The 15,880-nt window shown below is 55.0% G+C and overlaps 1 protein-coding gene across 3 annotated transcripts in view; it reads left to right on the top strand.

Moving 5' to 3' along the window:
- The first annotated feature begins 1,394 nt into the window (after positions 1-1,394).
- Positions 1,395-15,880, top strand: part of NTRK3 (neurotrophic receptor tyrosine kinase 3) — a 218,672-nt gene continuing 204,186 nt past the window's right edge. Inside the window, exon 1 of one of the 3 annotated variants that reach the window (XM_077185417.1) lies at positions 1,395-2,266. In XM_077185417.1, the coding sequence (XP_077041532.1) occupies positions 2,019-2,266 (248 nt within the window). In that variant the 5' untranslated portion in view covers positions 1,395-2,018. The remainder of the gene's footprint in view (positions 2,267-15,880) is intronic. The other 2 variants (XM_054642288.2, XM_054642289.2) reach the window with 2 other exon arrangements.

Below are 15,880 nucleotides of genomic sequence, written 5' to 3'. Positions count from 1 at the left end.
CTCTCTATTTCTTCTCTAGCTCAATACACCTGCTTCCCCTGGGAGCCCTGGCAGGAGCAGCCCTGGTGAAATTCCTGGCACCCCAGAAGACCCCCTGGGAGCAGGACTGATGCCCTGGAATGAGCAGCTCCTTGCACATCTCTGCCATTCCCGGGGCTCCTGGCACGGCTGGGCAGCAGTGGCTGAGGACTTGCCCAAGCAGGGGCCCTGCCCGTGTCCCACGGGCACAGGCTCCCTGCAGGGGGCCCTGGGTGCACCAATCCCGCTTGCAAATCCTCTCGGTGTGGTGGAGTTTTTCCCTTTTTCCCTCCAAATCCCGAAGCCCCTTCCAGCACAGGAGATGGTTCTGGGTGCGTATCAGAGTCTGAAGGTGTTGGCTCAGCCGGTGCTGTCTCTCCTCCTTGTGCAAAGCACTTTGCTGCCAGAAGTAGACCCTTGAAATATGTGGAGTCCTACACCTGTAATTCCTCCCTTTGCCCGTGCTCCTGCCTGCAGCACCATCCCTTTATTGCTGTGTGTCTGTGCAGAGGAGCAGAGACATGAAACTATTGGGGAGAGGAGGAGAGAAAAAAAAAAAAAAAAAGGCATGCAGAAAAGCGCTGTGGAAAAGCAGAGCAAATTAAGCAGAGCTCTGATCTGCTTGGGTTTGTGCTTGCCAAAAATGCACCATGCATCTTAATTCGCTCTGCTGTTCAGCTCGCACTCACTGCTCTCCTGATGCCATTTCGGCGCTCTGAGCTCAGCCTTTTCAACACTTCAGTCTTCCTCTTTCAGGATTTTTTTTTTTTTTTTTTTTTTTTTTGCATGTCTGATTGCAGAATCTGCTGCAGGAGGGAAGGGGGAAGCCAGGGGAGGGAGGACGGGAGCCCCGACCGTGGGTGCTCCTGCCTGCGCTTCCCGGCAGCCAGCTTGGTCCCCGATGCATTTTTTAGGGGCTTGGGGGGGGTTTGCATCTTTTCTAGAAAGTCCTTCCTGGATGCTCTTCAGTCGCTTTTTTCACACCCAGCCGTCTGATCTGCCTCTCTCGCTAGGATCCTCCAAAGAAGAAAAAAAAAAAAAACATTTAAATTGCTGTAATCCACACTGGCTTTTATTCTCTTCCAGTTCAGTTTAATCTCTCTCTCCTCTCCACCCTTATGTCCGGGTTGGCGGAGGAGGGGGGGGAAACCCACCCAACAACCCAGCGAAAGGCAGCATCGTCCTCCAAAAGAGCTTGAGAAAGCAGGAGCCGAGCCAAAGCCCCTCTGCTCTCCCCCACCACAAATTTAACCCCAGCTTCAACTTTTCCTCCGCTCCCGGGGCTGAGCCGGGCTCCAGCAGTGGGGTTTTTCCCCTCTCTCCCCCCTCCTCCTCCTCCACTGATTTTTAGCGGAGAGGGAGGGGGGTGGGGAATCCTTTTTATTGCGGAGCCCGGTTCTCTTTGCAAGCCTTCCTCCTCCTCTTCCTCCTCCCCTGCTTTTTGTGCCCGCCGCAGCAGGGCTGGCCAGGCCGGGGGAGGGAGGGAAGAGATGGGAAGGGGAGATCGCCCCCTCCTCTCCTCTCCCTCTGTCTGTTTTTTTTGCAGGTGTGTCAATTTTAATTCTGCCCAGTAGGTGGGACTTGGTGACTTTCGCACCGTTTTTGTTATTTATTTATTTCCCCGGCTGCTTCTCTCTCTCCCTCCCTTCCTCCCCTCCCATCCCTCCCTCCCCAGCCTCCCGTTGCGATCCTCCGGAGCGGCTGCGGGAGCGGCGGGCGGCCGGGCCGGCATGCATCCATCCCCGCCCGCGGCCGCGGCCGCTGCCCTAGCGGGAATTACAGCCTCTCCCAGCCAGCTGCCAGCATGATTTCATCTGCTGGAGGATTTTTGCAGCTGATCGCTTGAGGTTTTGTTGTTGTTGTTGTTTTTTTTTTTTTTGGTTGTTTTTTTTTTTTCTTTTTCCTCCCTCTGTCTTTGTTTCCTTCCCCCTTTCCCCCCCTTCCCCTCCCTCCATCCCCCCTTTCCTCCTCCTCCTCTTTTTTAGAAGCAGCAATCGGAGATGGATGTCTCTCTTTGCCCTACCAAGTGCACTTTCTGGAGGGTTTTTTTGCTCTGGAGCATTTGGGGAGACTATCTGCTTTCGGTGCTGGCTTGCCCTGCTAATTGTCTTTGCAGCAAGACAGACATCAATTGCAAGAAGCCGGATGATGGGAACCTCTTCCCTCTCTTGGAAGGCCAGGATTCAGGTAGCAGCAATGGCAACACGAGCATCAACATCACGGACATCTCAAGGAACATCACTTCCATGTAAGTGGGGGTCCCCCAGGGCTCCCCCTCCTCGGCAGGGTGCGGGCTGCGCTGCCCGTGCGGGGCTCAGGTGCCCCCGGCATCGCTGCGCTGCCTGGGCTCAGCCCGGCTCCCCGGGCACAGGATGCAGATCTGCCTTTTCCCTTACCCCATCCCCCCTAGAAAAAAACCCACCATAAAAAGCCCAGCAACAGTTTGGCCAAGGCTTAAGAGGAATAAAGTAAATGGGATCTGATTCCTTAGCAGGAGAGAGAGCAGCAGGCAAAAGATGCTAAAGCTGCTGCTTCCTTTAACTGTTTGCTTCTGCAAGGGGAACGGGGACGCCACAGCCACACACCGCCACATATTCACCCAAATTGGGCGAGAAAAGCAAGTTCTGAACTGCTTTTTCTTTCTTGAGACTTTGCATCCAGTTAAAATGTCATTATTTTTTACATCCCCACATCAGAAAATGCTCCCTTCCCTGCCCTGGCTGAGTGTATCAGGGGATCTGCGGTTTTGCATTTTTAAGAGGAGAGAAAAAAAATAAAAATAGGACAGTGAGATGTTCCTTAAGTAGCTTATTTAATTCACATTGTTGTAATTTTGTAACTCGTCGTGGTGCCGCGATAGGATTTGTGTGTTTTAGGTTCGGGGTGGTGGCGGCGGTGGGGAGAAGCATCGGAGCAGCGAGATATTTTTAGTTGAGCACTTTGCGTTTGTTTGCATGCTTGTTTATCTGGAAAATCAACTTGAAGTTGCATTATCCTTGTTTGGAGAGGCAGTTAGCAAAGCCCATGTTAATCTCATCAGTGTGGAGTCGAGAAAGGAATATATTTCCCTCTTCTGAATCCATCATGCTCTTGGTGTGTGTGTGAAAAAAAAAAATTCCTCATTGCTTCCAATCTCTGCTCTTTATTTTCCAGTACATTTTTGGGTGAGATGAACTCTGAGCCATTTCATTATTCTAATGCTAATTGAAATGTGAGCATTTAGGGAAATGTAGCCCCCAGAGCAAGTTGCCAGTGGGAGTTGAGCAGAGAAGAGGTGGAATCCTTTATTCTGGCAGTGAAATGCAGCAAGGTTTGAAATGAGTAATGGAGGGTTATTTATTTAATTTTTTTCACCTCGATGGTGTGGTTGCATGGAGGGAGAGGGCTTTGGGTCTCTTCCTGAGGCTGTTTTATTTGGTCACAGTGCAATTGCAGCAGAGCCATGGAGTAATTGCAGTGCCTCTCTCGCAGCTCTGCTCATCACCTTTGCTGGGTAAAGATGACGGGAGCTGCTTTCCCCGTTTGCTTACGGGTCCATGCGATGCCCAGGCAGGTTTTCAGCAGGTCACTGACCCTGAATCCACAGCCCTGTCTCCCCCCTTCCCAGCAAACCTCCATAAGAACAGCAGGAATGGGGAAAGTAGATGGGGGGAGCTAATGTAACACTCCCCTTCCAATTGCCCCATATTTATCCTGCGTCGTGGTGCTGGAGTGTTTTCCCTGTGATGCTGGAGGGTTGAGGGTGATGCTGGGGAAGTCGGAGAAACTCGTGTTTTTCCCCTGTGCTCGCTGTTTGTTGTGGTTTAGTTTTAACCCTTTGGGGGCCGGGGAGTAGCAGGAAAGGCAGGGAAGGGTTTGGAAGCCACCAGCGTGAGCGACTGTGCGTTGTCAGATGCACAGACATCTGAACTGCTGGGAGAGGTAGTATTACACGAGTGCTTTGTGCCCAGAAAATGTCTTTGCTGCTTTGAAAATGAAAAATGCTGATAAGCAGTCTGTAAAAAGGAGTGGGGGGAAAAAAAAATGGACAGCTCCAGAAACAGATATTGGGTATTGTTTTTGGAAAGGAGCTTCTCCTAAGTTGGGGAAGGAGAAGAAGGTGCCAGTTTTTGCTGGAATTCATATGCCTCTCTGCTTCACAGTGAGCAAAGCACATTCCTCCACCCCCTGCATCTCTGCTGGACCCGTGCCTCCCTTTTTGGGCTTGGGAGGGCTGAGGCACAGGGCTGGGGTGAACCCCAAAATGCTCTCAGGAGCTGAGACTGTGCACAAATGAAAACTTTCCACAAGGGTCTGTGCTCACTGGGGAGGCAGTGGTGGTTTATAGGGGATACTTATGGGAGCAGAGGGTTGATTTATGTGGCAGGGATGGTTCCCAGCAAAGGGGTCACTGCTGGGAGCCAGACTTGAACCATGTTCATGCTCCTGTGTGGAAGGCATCAGGTCCTGCACCCTTCCAGGCTGATGTCAGGCCTCTCCTTGCCAGCCCTGACATCATCATGGATGTTGGGGTGAGGGTGCCTAGAAGCCCAGCCTGGTCATGGCTGAATCACTGCTGGCACATGAGTCTGATTCAGCTGGGCAAGGAGCAGTGTTTTCCCCCTGCTTGCCATGCTCACAGGGGACTTGGCCTCTTTAGGCAGCTTGTGGGCAGCCAGGGGGCAAAAGCACCTTCTCCCCCTGGGCTGGGGGTGAGCAGGGGAGGCTCAGTCCTGTCCCAGTGGCTGAGGGATGCAGTGCCCCAGCTGGAACCTCCCCACAGGCCCAGGGAAGGTGGTGGTCCCTGCTCCATCTTGTAGCTGGTGAAAAAGCAAATGGAGTGTGGGGTGGTGAAACAACCCTGCGACCAGGCAGAGCCTTATTCACATCCAAAAGAGAGCTCAGCTTCCAAATCAGGGCTTGAACGTTGCTGATGAGAGACTGCCAGAGCCCACTCAGAGAGCTGGTTAAAAAACCAACATAGCCATCTTGGAGGGCTTGTCCATGTTGCCCCCTCGAGGGAGGGCAAGACCCTTCCATGCCAGCCCACCCCAAGCCAGCACTGGGTGGAGCCATCAGGAGTTTTGGGTTTATATCACTTTCCAGGGGCTGTTGAGACCCTGTGAGGTGAGGACAACAGAAGAGGAGCAGGGGACAGCCAGGCTGTAGTGCTGCCCAAGGAGGATGGTGGGGCAGGCCAGCCCTGTGGGTACCTCAGTGTGATACCCCACCATCTGTTGCACCCTTCAAAGGAATGGCTTTTGCTTCAATTGGTGGCGCTTCTGGCTTCCCACACATCCTCCTTTTGGTAAAAGTCAGGGCTGGGTGGCTCCTGCCCTGGCTGGGCTGAAGGGGACAGTAACACACAGCCCTGCAAATCCAGGTGGTGCCAGGTCAGTGGTGAGGCAGGGGAAAGGCAGGAGGCTCCTGCTCTGAGGAGGAGGTTGGGTTGGCTGATGTCTCTCTGCCCTTTCCCAGCATGCCCAAAAACTTACCTGATTTTGGGTTGCATCCCTGGAGATGGGACCCTGCAGACAGATCCCTGTGAGAGCTGCCAGCAGCCCTGTCTAGCCAGAGAGCCAGCTTGGACCTGGCTGAGTTTGGAGTCATTCTTCCCCTTCCCAATTTCAGGAGAGGTCACCACAGGGTCGGGGCACATCTATGCCATCACCTTTCCTGTACAACTGGGTGGCCTTTGCTGTGTCCCCAGCCAGGTGTGACTTACAGAGACGCTCACCCCTGTGACATGAGGCTTTACTCATTGCAAGCTCTGATGCAGAACTTTGATCCTGGAGTTGCTGTGGCACAGGTCCCCAGCCCTGGCACTTTGGGGGGGCTGGCAGGAGGGTCCCCAGCCCTGGCACTGTGGGGGCCTGGCAGCAGGGTCCCCAGCCCTGGCACACACGGGGCTGGCCGGGTGTTGGGGTGCAGGGTGGCCGGGCTGGGGGTTCATCACCCCGCTGGCAGCGTGGGCAGCGCCTGCGTGCGCCGGCAGCGTGCGTGGGGAAGGACAGACGGAGGAGTTTGCCATCTGGGCCTCCCTACTCCTCAGCTGTTGCTATGGCACTGCGGAGATGCTGCTAGGCAGGCGGTGGTGGCCTGCGTGTGTCACCCCTGGGCTCCCTGGAGGTAGGGAGATGTCCCTGGTATATGAAGCCTTGCTCTTTAGCCAGCTTTGCCAGGGCAGAATGGGGGCTCTTATGGTAAAACACACTCAATAGGTGGATAGTTAGGGTGTATCTGTGCAGCTCCTAGCTGCTTTCAACAAGGTGAGATGAATTCAGAGCAACCCAAGAGGAGGTTGGGTTGTTCCTCTATAGAGCAGGATTTTTGGGTCTTACTGGCAGGGCCAAGAGGAAACATCTTTCTCTCCTCCATAGGCTAGAAGAGCATTTTCATTCTTTCCCTTTGGGCTGTCCCAGCAGCTCCGTGCCAGGGGCTGGCCGGGGGTGGCAGCGCCACGTCAGCGCCGGGAGCTGCGGGGGGAGCGGCAGCGCAGCCCCCACTCACTGCGCGGGAGCTGGCAGCATGTGGAGAGGGGGAAGAGAGAGAGAGGGGGTGCTCAGAGCAGCAGCACCCCTTCCCTGCTGCTGCACAGAGAGCTCGGGCATGGGAAAGCTCCTCGGTGCCCGTGGCTGGCAAGGAAGCAAGAAAGAAAGGGCAGGCGTCTTCCTGGAAGGGCTGGAGGGAGCAGAACTTGCTTTGGTGACCCAAACAGCCATGAGAAAGGCTCCTGTGGTGCTCAAATTATTGACTGCTCTGCTTCAGACAGCAGGCACAAACTTTTCTCCTCTCTGTGAATCAGCCACGTTGTGCCCAATGTGCCTTGTGTACTACTACTCTCCAGAGATGAAGGGCTCTGCATTCCCAAAGCTTTCCATCTCCTGGTCCCAGAGGCTTTGGCTGCTCCAGAGACGATCAAAAAGATCCATAATTAAATCCACCTTGGATTTGCAGGGCTCTTGTTCATGCAGAGCATCTATCCTGAAGGATGTCAGGATGGGGGAGGCGGGCACAGCACCAAGCTTTAAGGACAGAAAAGGGTGCAGAGGTATTTGAGACAAAGAGTTGGGCTGAGATATATGGTTTTGATGTTCTAGAGGTGAGTTAAGCCAGGAGCACTGATCTGTGTCCTCCCCCTTTCCTGTGGCTGGCTGTTGGCTCCTTGCCCTGCTCTTCCTGTCGATCTGTCTGCTGACCAGTCCTGGAGAGAGGCACTTTCCGGGCACAGGTGATGTCAGGTATTTCTTCAGGAAGGAGACAATTTTGGTGCCTGATAGCACTTCCCAGACTTTTTCTGAGCAAAACCTGGGGCCTGAGCTGCTGGCCTGACAGGAGGAGGTGGTGGCCAGATGGTTTAAGGGTGCATGGGATGTGTCCCAAGTCCTCATGTCCTGCAGGTTTTGGGGAGGTCTGAATTGGTTCTGACTGATGGCTTGTCTCCTTACATTGGAGAGGTGAGACAGAGGTGTTTCAGGTCTAGGACAGATGTTTAATGGGAGGAAGAAGAGACTGAGGAAGGACCTGCCTTGCTGTCCGTGGAGGCTTTTGCAGAGCTCAGTCAGGGAAAGCTCTCTGGGTCTGCTTTGTGTTATTAGCTCACCCCTGGGAAGCAAAGCATCTTCATGTGCTCGAGGTCTCCCACAGCCCTGTGACCAGCCATGCACCCAGCCATGCTGGGCCCTGCCAGTGAACCTCCCAAAGAGTCCCTGAGGTGTCCCATGGGATCACCTTTGGGGAGCCCTGCAGGTAGAGATTGTGCCTGGTGCTGCTTCCCAGTGCCACCCTGGCACACTGGCTTGTCCTGCTTGGTGAATTGCCCCTGCTTGGTGTTGTCCTGGAGTTTATGGCTGGGTTTGGTGGATCCCATGTAGGGGGCTGCTGACAAGTGGGAAATAAACCAAGTCCTAAGCCTGCCAGGCTTCCAACGTGAGTGTTACTGTTACTAGTGCTTGTAACTCGGAGTGTTACTGCCAGGCACTGTGGAATAGCAGGAGTTTGGTGTTTCCTGCACATGGGGTTTCGACAGGTGCTGTAGGTGCTTTCTAAGCAGGTGTTTGACAGCAGCCTGTGGGCTCTACTCTCCCCAAATCCTCTTGCTCTCCCCTCTGCACAGCAAAGATGTTGTCGAGGAGGTGCTGTGGGCGAGTTCCTCGCTCAGAGGCTGCACTTTGTGGTTGGATATCACAGCACTTTGTGCCCACATGAGATGAGGACCAGCAGCTTGCTCACCTCACGTGGTTCTCCAGGTTCCTGAGAGCCATGCAAGCAGCACCAGCCCCACGGCTGTCCCCGTTGTCCCCCAAAGCTCCGCACCGAGGTTGTTGGTGCAGGAGCGGTGACAAGCGAGCATCCCCGTGGGTGTCCCACAGCGCCCGGCCGAGCCTTCCCCCCGTGAGCCCCGCTGGGGCTGCCGGAGCCCGGCTCATCCCGGCTCCTCCGCTCAGCTATTCCCGTCTGAAGGCGGCTGTGCCGCTAGAGGGCAAGCGACAGCGGCAGACAGCCCGGCTCCGGGATGCGGGATGCGCGGCACAGCCGGCTCCGGGATGCGGGATGCGCGGCACAGCCGGCTCCGGGATGCGGGATGCGCGGGCACAGCCGGCTCCGGGATGCGGGATGCGCGGCACAGCCCGGCTCCGGGATGCGGGATGCGCGGGATGCGGGATGCGCAGGCACGGCCGGTCCCGAGCCGCAGCGGGAGCGCCGGGGAATACGGGGGCTCGGGGTCACCCCCTGCTCGCTGTCCCCCCCTGCTCGGGGTCACTGCCTGCTCGCTGGCACGCTGGAAAGCCTTTGCTCTGGGTGCCCCTGCTGCTGGACCCCTCTTGGGTCCAGCATCCCCATTCCTGTGGGGGCACCCGCTGGTGTTGGATGGTCCCCCAGGGGCTGAGTGGGTCGCTGGGTCGTGGCTTTCTTCCCTGTGCACTGGTCAGTGCATCCCCACCATCCCACAGCTCTTCCAGCAGTGCTGCAGGATGCAGCCCCAGGCTGTCTGTGGATTGAGGAAATTTGCAGCTTTTTGGACAGTATTGGCCCAGCCAATTTGAATGTTTTTGGCCCAGCCAAAGCAGGTGCAGTGAGAAGGTGCTGCTGGACAAGCAGTGCCTGCTCGGGGTCATGATGTGCCCTCTGTGACCAACTTCTGGCTGTGATCCTGCCAGGAAGCCTCTGATGGGTCTGTCCTTGTTCCTGGTGGGGAAGATGAGGCATGGAGCAGTGGTGGAGCTGGCCTGCAAGGAGCAGAGTGAGGATGGAGATCCTGTAGCCCAGCATTGGCCAGGGTTAGGGAGAGGCCAAGCATGGAGGGGGGGGGGGATAAACAAGGCTGTTCTGTTGGTCCTGTTGTGTTTAGCAGAGATGAGAGAGGTCCATGGAGAAATCTGGAGGCAGAGACAAGAGGGCACAGGCTGAGAGCTGTCTCTGAGGGCCTCCAGAGTGGGTAAAATGTTCTTTGCTCCTTTGATTAAACCTCTGCTGCACAGGCTGGATGGAGGTCAGAGAGCTGAAGAGATCACATGTCCTTCTCCAAGGGAGGAAGGCTGAGAAGAGCCTGGTGTGAGACAGAGCAAGGGTGAGTGAGGGCAGGAATTTGGCCTTGACCCTGTAGCATCCTCCATGTGCAGCTCCTGGGATTATCTCGTTTCCCCTGGCAGCTGGGCCAAAGAGGGGCTGGTTATTTCCCTGCTGGCTACTGCCAAGGGCTGCCAGCGTGGTGGAAGGGCTGTGACACCCTGTGGTCCTGCAATGCAACAGCAAATGGGCCCCCAGCATCATGGCAGAGGCAACATTTGGGTGTGTGTGTGTTGGGGAGTGGGAGATGGACCATGGGTTAGAGCCACGATACTGCTCAGGGCCTGGCCTTTGCTTCAGTTGAACAAAGGGGGATTAAAATCTCCCTGGAGTCCCCTTGGAACACTGCACTGGAAGCAGTGCCCAGCTCACAGGGCAGCTCCACCAACCCTGCTGTGCTGTGTCCTTGGGTATCCCTATCCCCATGTACCACCTGGTTTCCAGGCCCCAAGGAACTGGGGTGCTTTCCCTGTTCCCCTCTGTGTGAGAGCTGGCTTGCCTGGGAGGGTGGCACCAGGAAAAGATGTGCTGCATTTTTTGGCTTGTTTTCATGTGCTGTAGCAGCTGAGGAGCTGAAGGAGAAGCCAGAGCCATGTGTACAGCCAGCTTTCCTGCAGCTGCCCCCCAGTGTTTTGGTATGGTGGACAATGGAGCCTGGTAGTGACTGTGCCCTTCCTGTACCTGCATGTGACATCACCCCCAGCTTCGGTCTGCATAAATAAAAACTGCCTTTTTAACTAAAAACAAAATTCCCAGCAGTGGAGCAGAGAGGTCAGGAAGGATTCCCAAGGGAGTTTGACAGCACATGCACAATCTTATTCCTGACTCCAGTGCTTGTTGAAGTGACAGCTAAATGGTCCTGGCATCCCAGGGAAGGATGCAGGGAGAGGCTGAGCCCATGCAGCCTCTTGCCTGCAGCTCCATGCTGGGGAGGGGACAGGGCACTGGTGCCTTTGCTGGCAGCTCTGCACTGTCCCTGGGGGACTTAAAAGTGGGTAGGAGCAGATGTGAGCATGGTGAACTCCCCATCCTTCTGGGTTCTGCAAGGCTGTCCCTTAACTAGTTCTCACCAGGAGGTTCCCACTAGGAAATGTTAATGTGGAAATGCTCAAGCAGATGCTGGGAATCCGAGTGCTGCTGAGGACCCTGAGCGCTCAGGGTTTTGGCAGGATAAATTAGGAATATGAATGCTCAGCTGAGCTGCAGAAATGCCAGGCTCTAACTCCTGACCCTGCCAGGACATGAAGCCACATGGGGGAGATCTCGGGTGCCTACAGCTGCTGACTTTCCTTCTGCTCCTGCAGCAGCCCTGGCCTCATCCCCCATCCCAGGCTCTCCATGGAAATGCTGTGCAGTGACCTGGGCTGGGAACAATGAGTCCTGGCTCTCCAGTGATCCAGCTGTGCAAATGCTCCCTTGGGCTGCCTGCCCTCCTCCTGTTCCCAGCCCGGGCAGGCAAGGCCAGCTTGGGCATCCCTTGTGTCCCTCCCAGTGCAGCTGGGATTGCCTGTGGGGAGCTCTGTGGCTGGGAAAATCTCTCTTGTCCCCAAAACTCTTTCCTCCAGGATGTGGATGGGTGTTCCTGAGGCAGTGAGGTGGATCCTGGTTTTGTCTCATGCCTTGCCTGTGCTCTCCCAGCCAAAATTTTCCCAGGAAAAGTAAAGTGAAGGCCCCCAAGCCATTTGCTGAGCAGCCTGTGGAGCAAGCAAAGTTCAGTGGGACACAGGGTGAAGGATGCTGTGTGCTCCCAGCTCCCCTGCCTGCTGAGAGCATCCCTTCCTCCTGGGGCTCTCTTTGTGCCTGCTCAGAGAAGCTGAATCTTGCTCGGGGCTATTTCCTCTTTTGAGCCTCACATGGGCTCTGGACTTATTGGTGTCCAGGGGGACAGGGCAGAGTGGCACAGAGTGAATCAGCATCAGAGCAGCTCCCTTGGGAGGTGTTGTGCCCCTCGTTTCAGGCTGGGGCAGGTGCTGAAGGGTGTCCTGGGAGCACCAAAGCAAAGCCTGAGCCCGAGGAGTGAGGGCAGGGCACCCAGAGCAGGGATGGGCAACAAGAAACTGTGCAGGGCTGGCACTGTGGGGGTTAATGGCAAGGTGCAGGATACAGCTGGAGCGGATTTGGGAGAGGCAGAGCCTAATGAGGCTGAAGAGGTATCAGGTGGAAGAGCTGAGGGATGTGGGGGGCTGTGTGGGAGGGAGGCAGCAGTCTCTGCGTGTTGGTTTGGAGAAGAGGAGCTGGAGCAGGGATGTTCTCAGGTAAGGAGCTGGGAGGGTTCCCTGCCCTGGCTCTGGGAGGGATGTGAGTGTCTGTGGCTGGTCCCTGGAGCAGCCCTGGCTGCTGGTGGGCTGTGGGGAATGTGTGTTGGTGTCTGTGACCCCAGCACTTTGTGGGTTCATCCTCTGGCCCTTGGCTCCCTGCTTGTAGCTGAGACCCCATCCCAGAGCTAAGGGGAGCTGCTGTGAGCACCCCTGCCTGCAAATCCTCCTCTCTGTGCCCTGCCCTGCCTGTGCTCCCCTCCAGGGCTCGATGTGTCTGATGCTCCCAGCCTGGTGCTGCCTGTAACCCTTCCTTCCAAGAGGGATGGTGGTGGGACCCTCAAGCTCTGCCCCAGGCAGAGTGCCCAGCACCCAGCATGTGCTGGCCCCAAGGGAAGGATCCCTGCCTTTCAAAAGGCACGGGGAGCACAGATTTATTTATTTGGAGACTTAATTAGCATCTTTAAATATTAAATAGTAAACAAACTGCGTCTAGTGGGATCAACGTTTACAAGCAGGGATTTTTATTTTTTTTTCCTGCTCTCTGGGACATGCACTTGTTTTTTAAGTGTTTGGGGAGGAGCAGCTGTGTGTGGGCTCTGGTTGATGGGTGAGGGATGGACCCACAGTGCTGCTGGTGAAGGAGGGGGAGAAGACAGGGATGAAGGGGTGGGAGGGCTCAGGAAAAATGGGGCAGAGAAGCAGGGGTGTGTGCCTGGAGCATTGATGTTGGGGAATTGCTGAGCCAAGTGCTGGGTGTTGGCATTTCCTGCAGGATGTGTCATTCCCTCCTGCCCAGGCACGTGGAAGGGGACAGGCAGGAGATGGAGGCTCCTGCCTCAGCACAGCTAATTGCAATCAAAAGGTGGTGGTCCCTGCAAGGGGAGGTGGTTTGCAGCTGATCTGCATCCTATTATCTCTGCAAATGGAGGCCTGCCTGGTAGCAGATTACACTGGGGGTTATTTATTGGCAAAGCACTGTACAGTTTTAATTTTTCCTTTTTGCTTATTCAGGCTTTAGCTCCAGAGGAAAATAGCCTGGGGTGGCTTTGAAATGGATTCTCTCTGCCCCATTAACTTATTCAGTGAGTTTAATGGGCCTTTTTTTCTCTGAGCCTTGAAGCCATCATTAAAAGGCAGAGATTTATAAAAGCAAAGATACTCCTGAGCTTTAGTCAAACTTTGGAGGAGTGGGAGGGGGGCACTGGTGTTGCTGCTGTCTGTGGTTCTGGTGAGGATGTGAGTTGGGTGCTGCTATTGTGCCTCTCTGGAAGTTTTACAAGGATAAGGGGAGCAGCTTGTTTGGGATGCTCCCCATGTGTCTCAGCTGAGGATCTGTGGGAGCCAAGCAGAACCCTCTGGTTCTGGGCTGAGTCCTCAGCTGCAAAGGATGGGACATTGTCTGGGCTCCTACACACTGGGACAGTGCCTGGTGTGACCTGTCTGGGCTGCAAAGCTGTCCAGGCTGAGATAGAGGAACTTCTCTTGCTTTGTGTAGGCTGCTCACAACTTTATTTTCATCTCTTTTATGCCATGCCAGGGCAGTGTTGATACTTCCATGGGTGGCTGTGGCCAGTGCTTGGAGCTGTCCCCTCCATCCCTCTCTCTGCCAGTGGCATGAGTCTCATTGCACCCCCTAATTGCCCCCCTGTGCTGAGCAGCCCAGTGCTGCAAGAGTTTGGGCTTTGCAGTCCTGCAGGGATTGCACTTGTTTAGCACATGGCCTCCTGTATCTATTATAAAATAGGGGAGTGTCTGGAGAATGAGACTGAGATGAAATGTCTGAGTGATTTCCCCCTTTCTTTGGCTCTTTTAGGATCAACCTCAGCACTTGTTTGGCCAGCCTCTTTTTGGGGAGTAAATGCAGGAGCATGCAAGGTGTGGGCTGGATGTGAGCTGGGGGCACCCTGCAGCTGGCATGGCTGAAGCTTTGGTCCCCAGGCCATGATGTGCTGCAAATGTCACTTCTGGAGGGGCAGCCTGTGCCCTGTACCACTGAGAGGAAGCAGGGGCAGGGGAGAGCTGGGGGCAGCAGGATGTGTGTCCTGGCTCATTCCTGGACACCAAGCTGAGCTGTCACCCCCTGGGCTGGCAGAGACCGACCATGGTGTGCTCCAAAGTGGTGGTGTCACAACATGGTGGAGTTGCTGTGCTGGGACAGCTTTTCCTATAAATTTCTTTCCTTTTTTTTGCTTCCTGTGCAGTGTGAGCAGGCCAGGGGTAACCCTTGTGTCTCTGTGCCCAGCCTGGCACCAGCCAACTCAGGACAGCCAGAGTTGGGATATTTGTGGAGACCCAAACATGCTGCCACCCTTCACATTTTGTGCTGTGTGCTGAAGAGTGTGTCCCTCTGCTGCAATTCAGGAGTGGGAGCCAGATGCTTTGGGACAGGGAAAGAACCTGCTAACCCAAAGTGATGTGCTCAGGGTCATGTGTGGGGCTGACCCCAACCCCTGGCTCCTGCTGGGTGCCAGAAGCAGCTGGGAAATGGGACTGGAGAGTGGGTGATGTGACTTGTTTGTGTCTGTGCTGGTGGCCCTGGGGCTGGAGGGACAGCAGACCATGGCCCTGCCTGCCTGGCAGCCCTGAGCCTGGGCAGGGGGAGAAACCAGGGAGGGACTGTGGGGCTTGCCAGGAGGAAGGAAGGGCCCCCAGCTCCAGGAGGAGCTGTCTGAGGGTTTATTTGGATCCTCCCTGGAGGCACTGACCACCAAGGCTGCCCTTGGAACGCTGCCCTGGGGTGGTGGTGGGACAAGGACAGACTGGAATGACCCAGAGGTTGTTGTGGCCAAGCAGAAAACAGCTGCAACGTGCAGCCATGCTGGGATAGGGATGATTCCCCCTGATGTGGCCTGTCTGTGACCTCCAGAAGAAGGGGGAGGCTCCTTGGAGATCCATCAGCTCCCACGTCCCTCCCCGGGTCACAGTGGTCAGGGGAAGGGGACGCTCATTTCCTAATAAAGCCCCATAAAATGCACTTCTCCCCTGCCCCTGTAAATCCTTGCCTCCCCTGTGCTACCTGCTGTGTAAATTGCTGCTGACCCTGTAAATCACCCTCTGCTTTGCTCTGCCTCCCTTGAATCCAGCCCTTCCTTGTAAATCCTCTGTCCCCATGAGTTTTCCACTGCTGACCCCCTTGCTCTGCCTGTGCTGTAAATCGTGGGCCCTGCTGAGGCTGGGGGAGGGATGGGCTGATGGAGGGCAGCTGTCCCAGGATGGGTTAATCCCTCCCATCAGCTCCTTGCCAGTGGGAGCTGGTGGAGGACATTTTGCCTGGCTGCCTGTGGGGAAGGTCATCCTTGCTCTGCAAGCAGGGCTGGGCTGTCATCCTCAGCTGGGCTGCAGCCAGCTGGCTGTAAACTGCAGGGTGTTGGTATCCCAGCCCTCAGCAGGGCTCCTGGGATAGGAGACATTTCTGAGATGTAAAAATAGCTGGGGTAAAGAGAAAAATCTCCTTTTATCCCTTGAGTGCTTGGGGTCATGCTGTAGCTTAGCTTCACCATGCCCCTGTGTAAGCTCCCTTCACTGAAGGAGCTGTGGGCAGCAGAGGTCCCTTGTGCAAGGGAGAATTGTCACCTGGGCTTCTGCTGGGTGCTGATGCCCTGTTTCTGAGCCTTGAGTTGCTGGGATGACCATGCTGTGTTTTTTTTTCCCTCTGAAACAGCACACAGGTGTGATGGTGTTCACAGGGGTTCTTGGATAAGGGAAGAGATGAGGAACTGACTCCGTGTTTCAGAAGGCTTGATTTATTATTCTATGATATATATTACATTAAAACTAAACTAAAAGAATAGAAGAAAAGGTTTCATCAGAAGGCTGGCTAAGAATAGAATAGTTAAGAATGATAACAAAAGCTTCTGTCTCAGAGTCCAAGCCAGCTGACTGTGATTGGCCATTAATTAGAAACAACCACATGAGCCCAGTCACAGATGCACCTGTTGCATTCCACAGCAGCAGATAACCATTGGTTACATTTTTTTTTCCTGAGGCCTCTCAGCTTCTCAGGAGGAAAAATCCTAAGGAAAGGATTTTTCATAAAAGATGTCTGCGACACACAG

Source organism: Agelaius phoeniceus, chromosome 13, assembly GCF_051311805.1.
Source record: "Agelaius phoeniceus isolate bAgePho1 chromosome 13, bAgePho1.hap1, whole genome shotgun sequence".
NCBI classification, from domain to species: domain Eukaryota; kingdom Metazoa; phylum Chordata; class Aves; order Passeriformes; family Icteridae; genus Agelaius; species Agelaius phoeniceus.
Note: the sequence above shows the minus strand (reverse complement) of the source record. Positions and strands in the feature narration are given on the sequence as shown.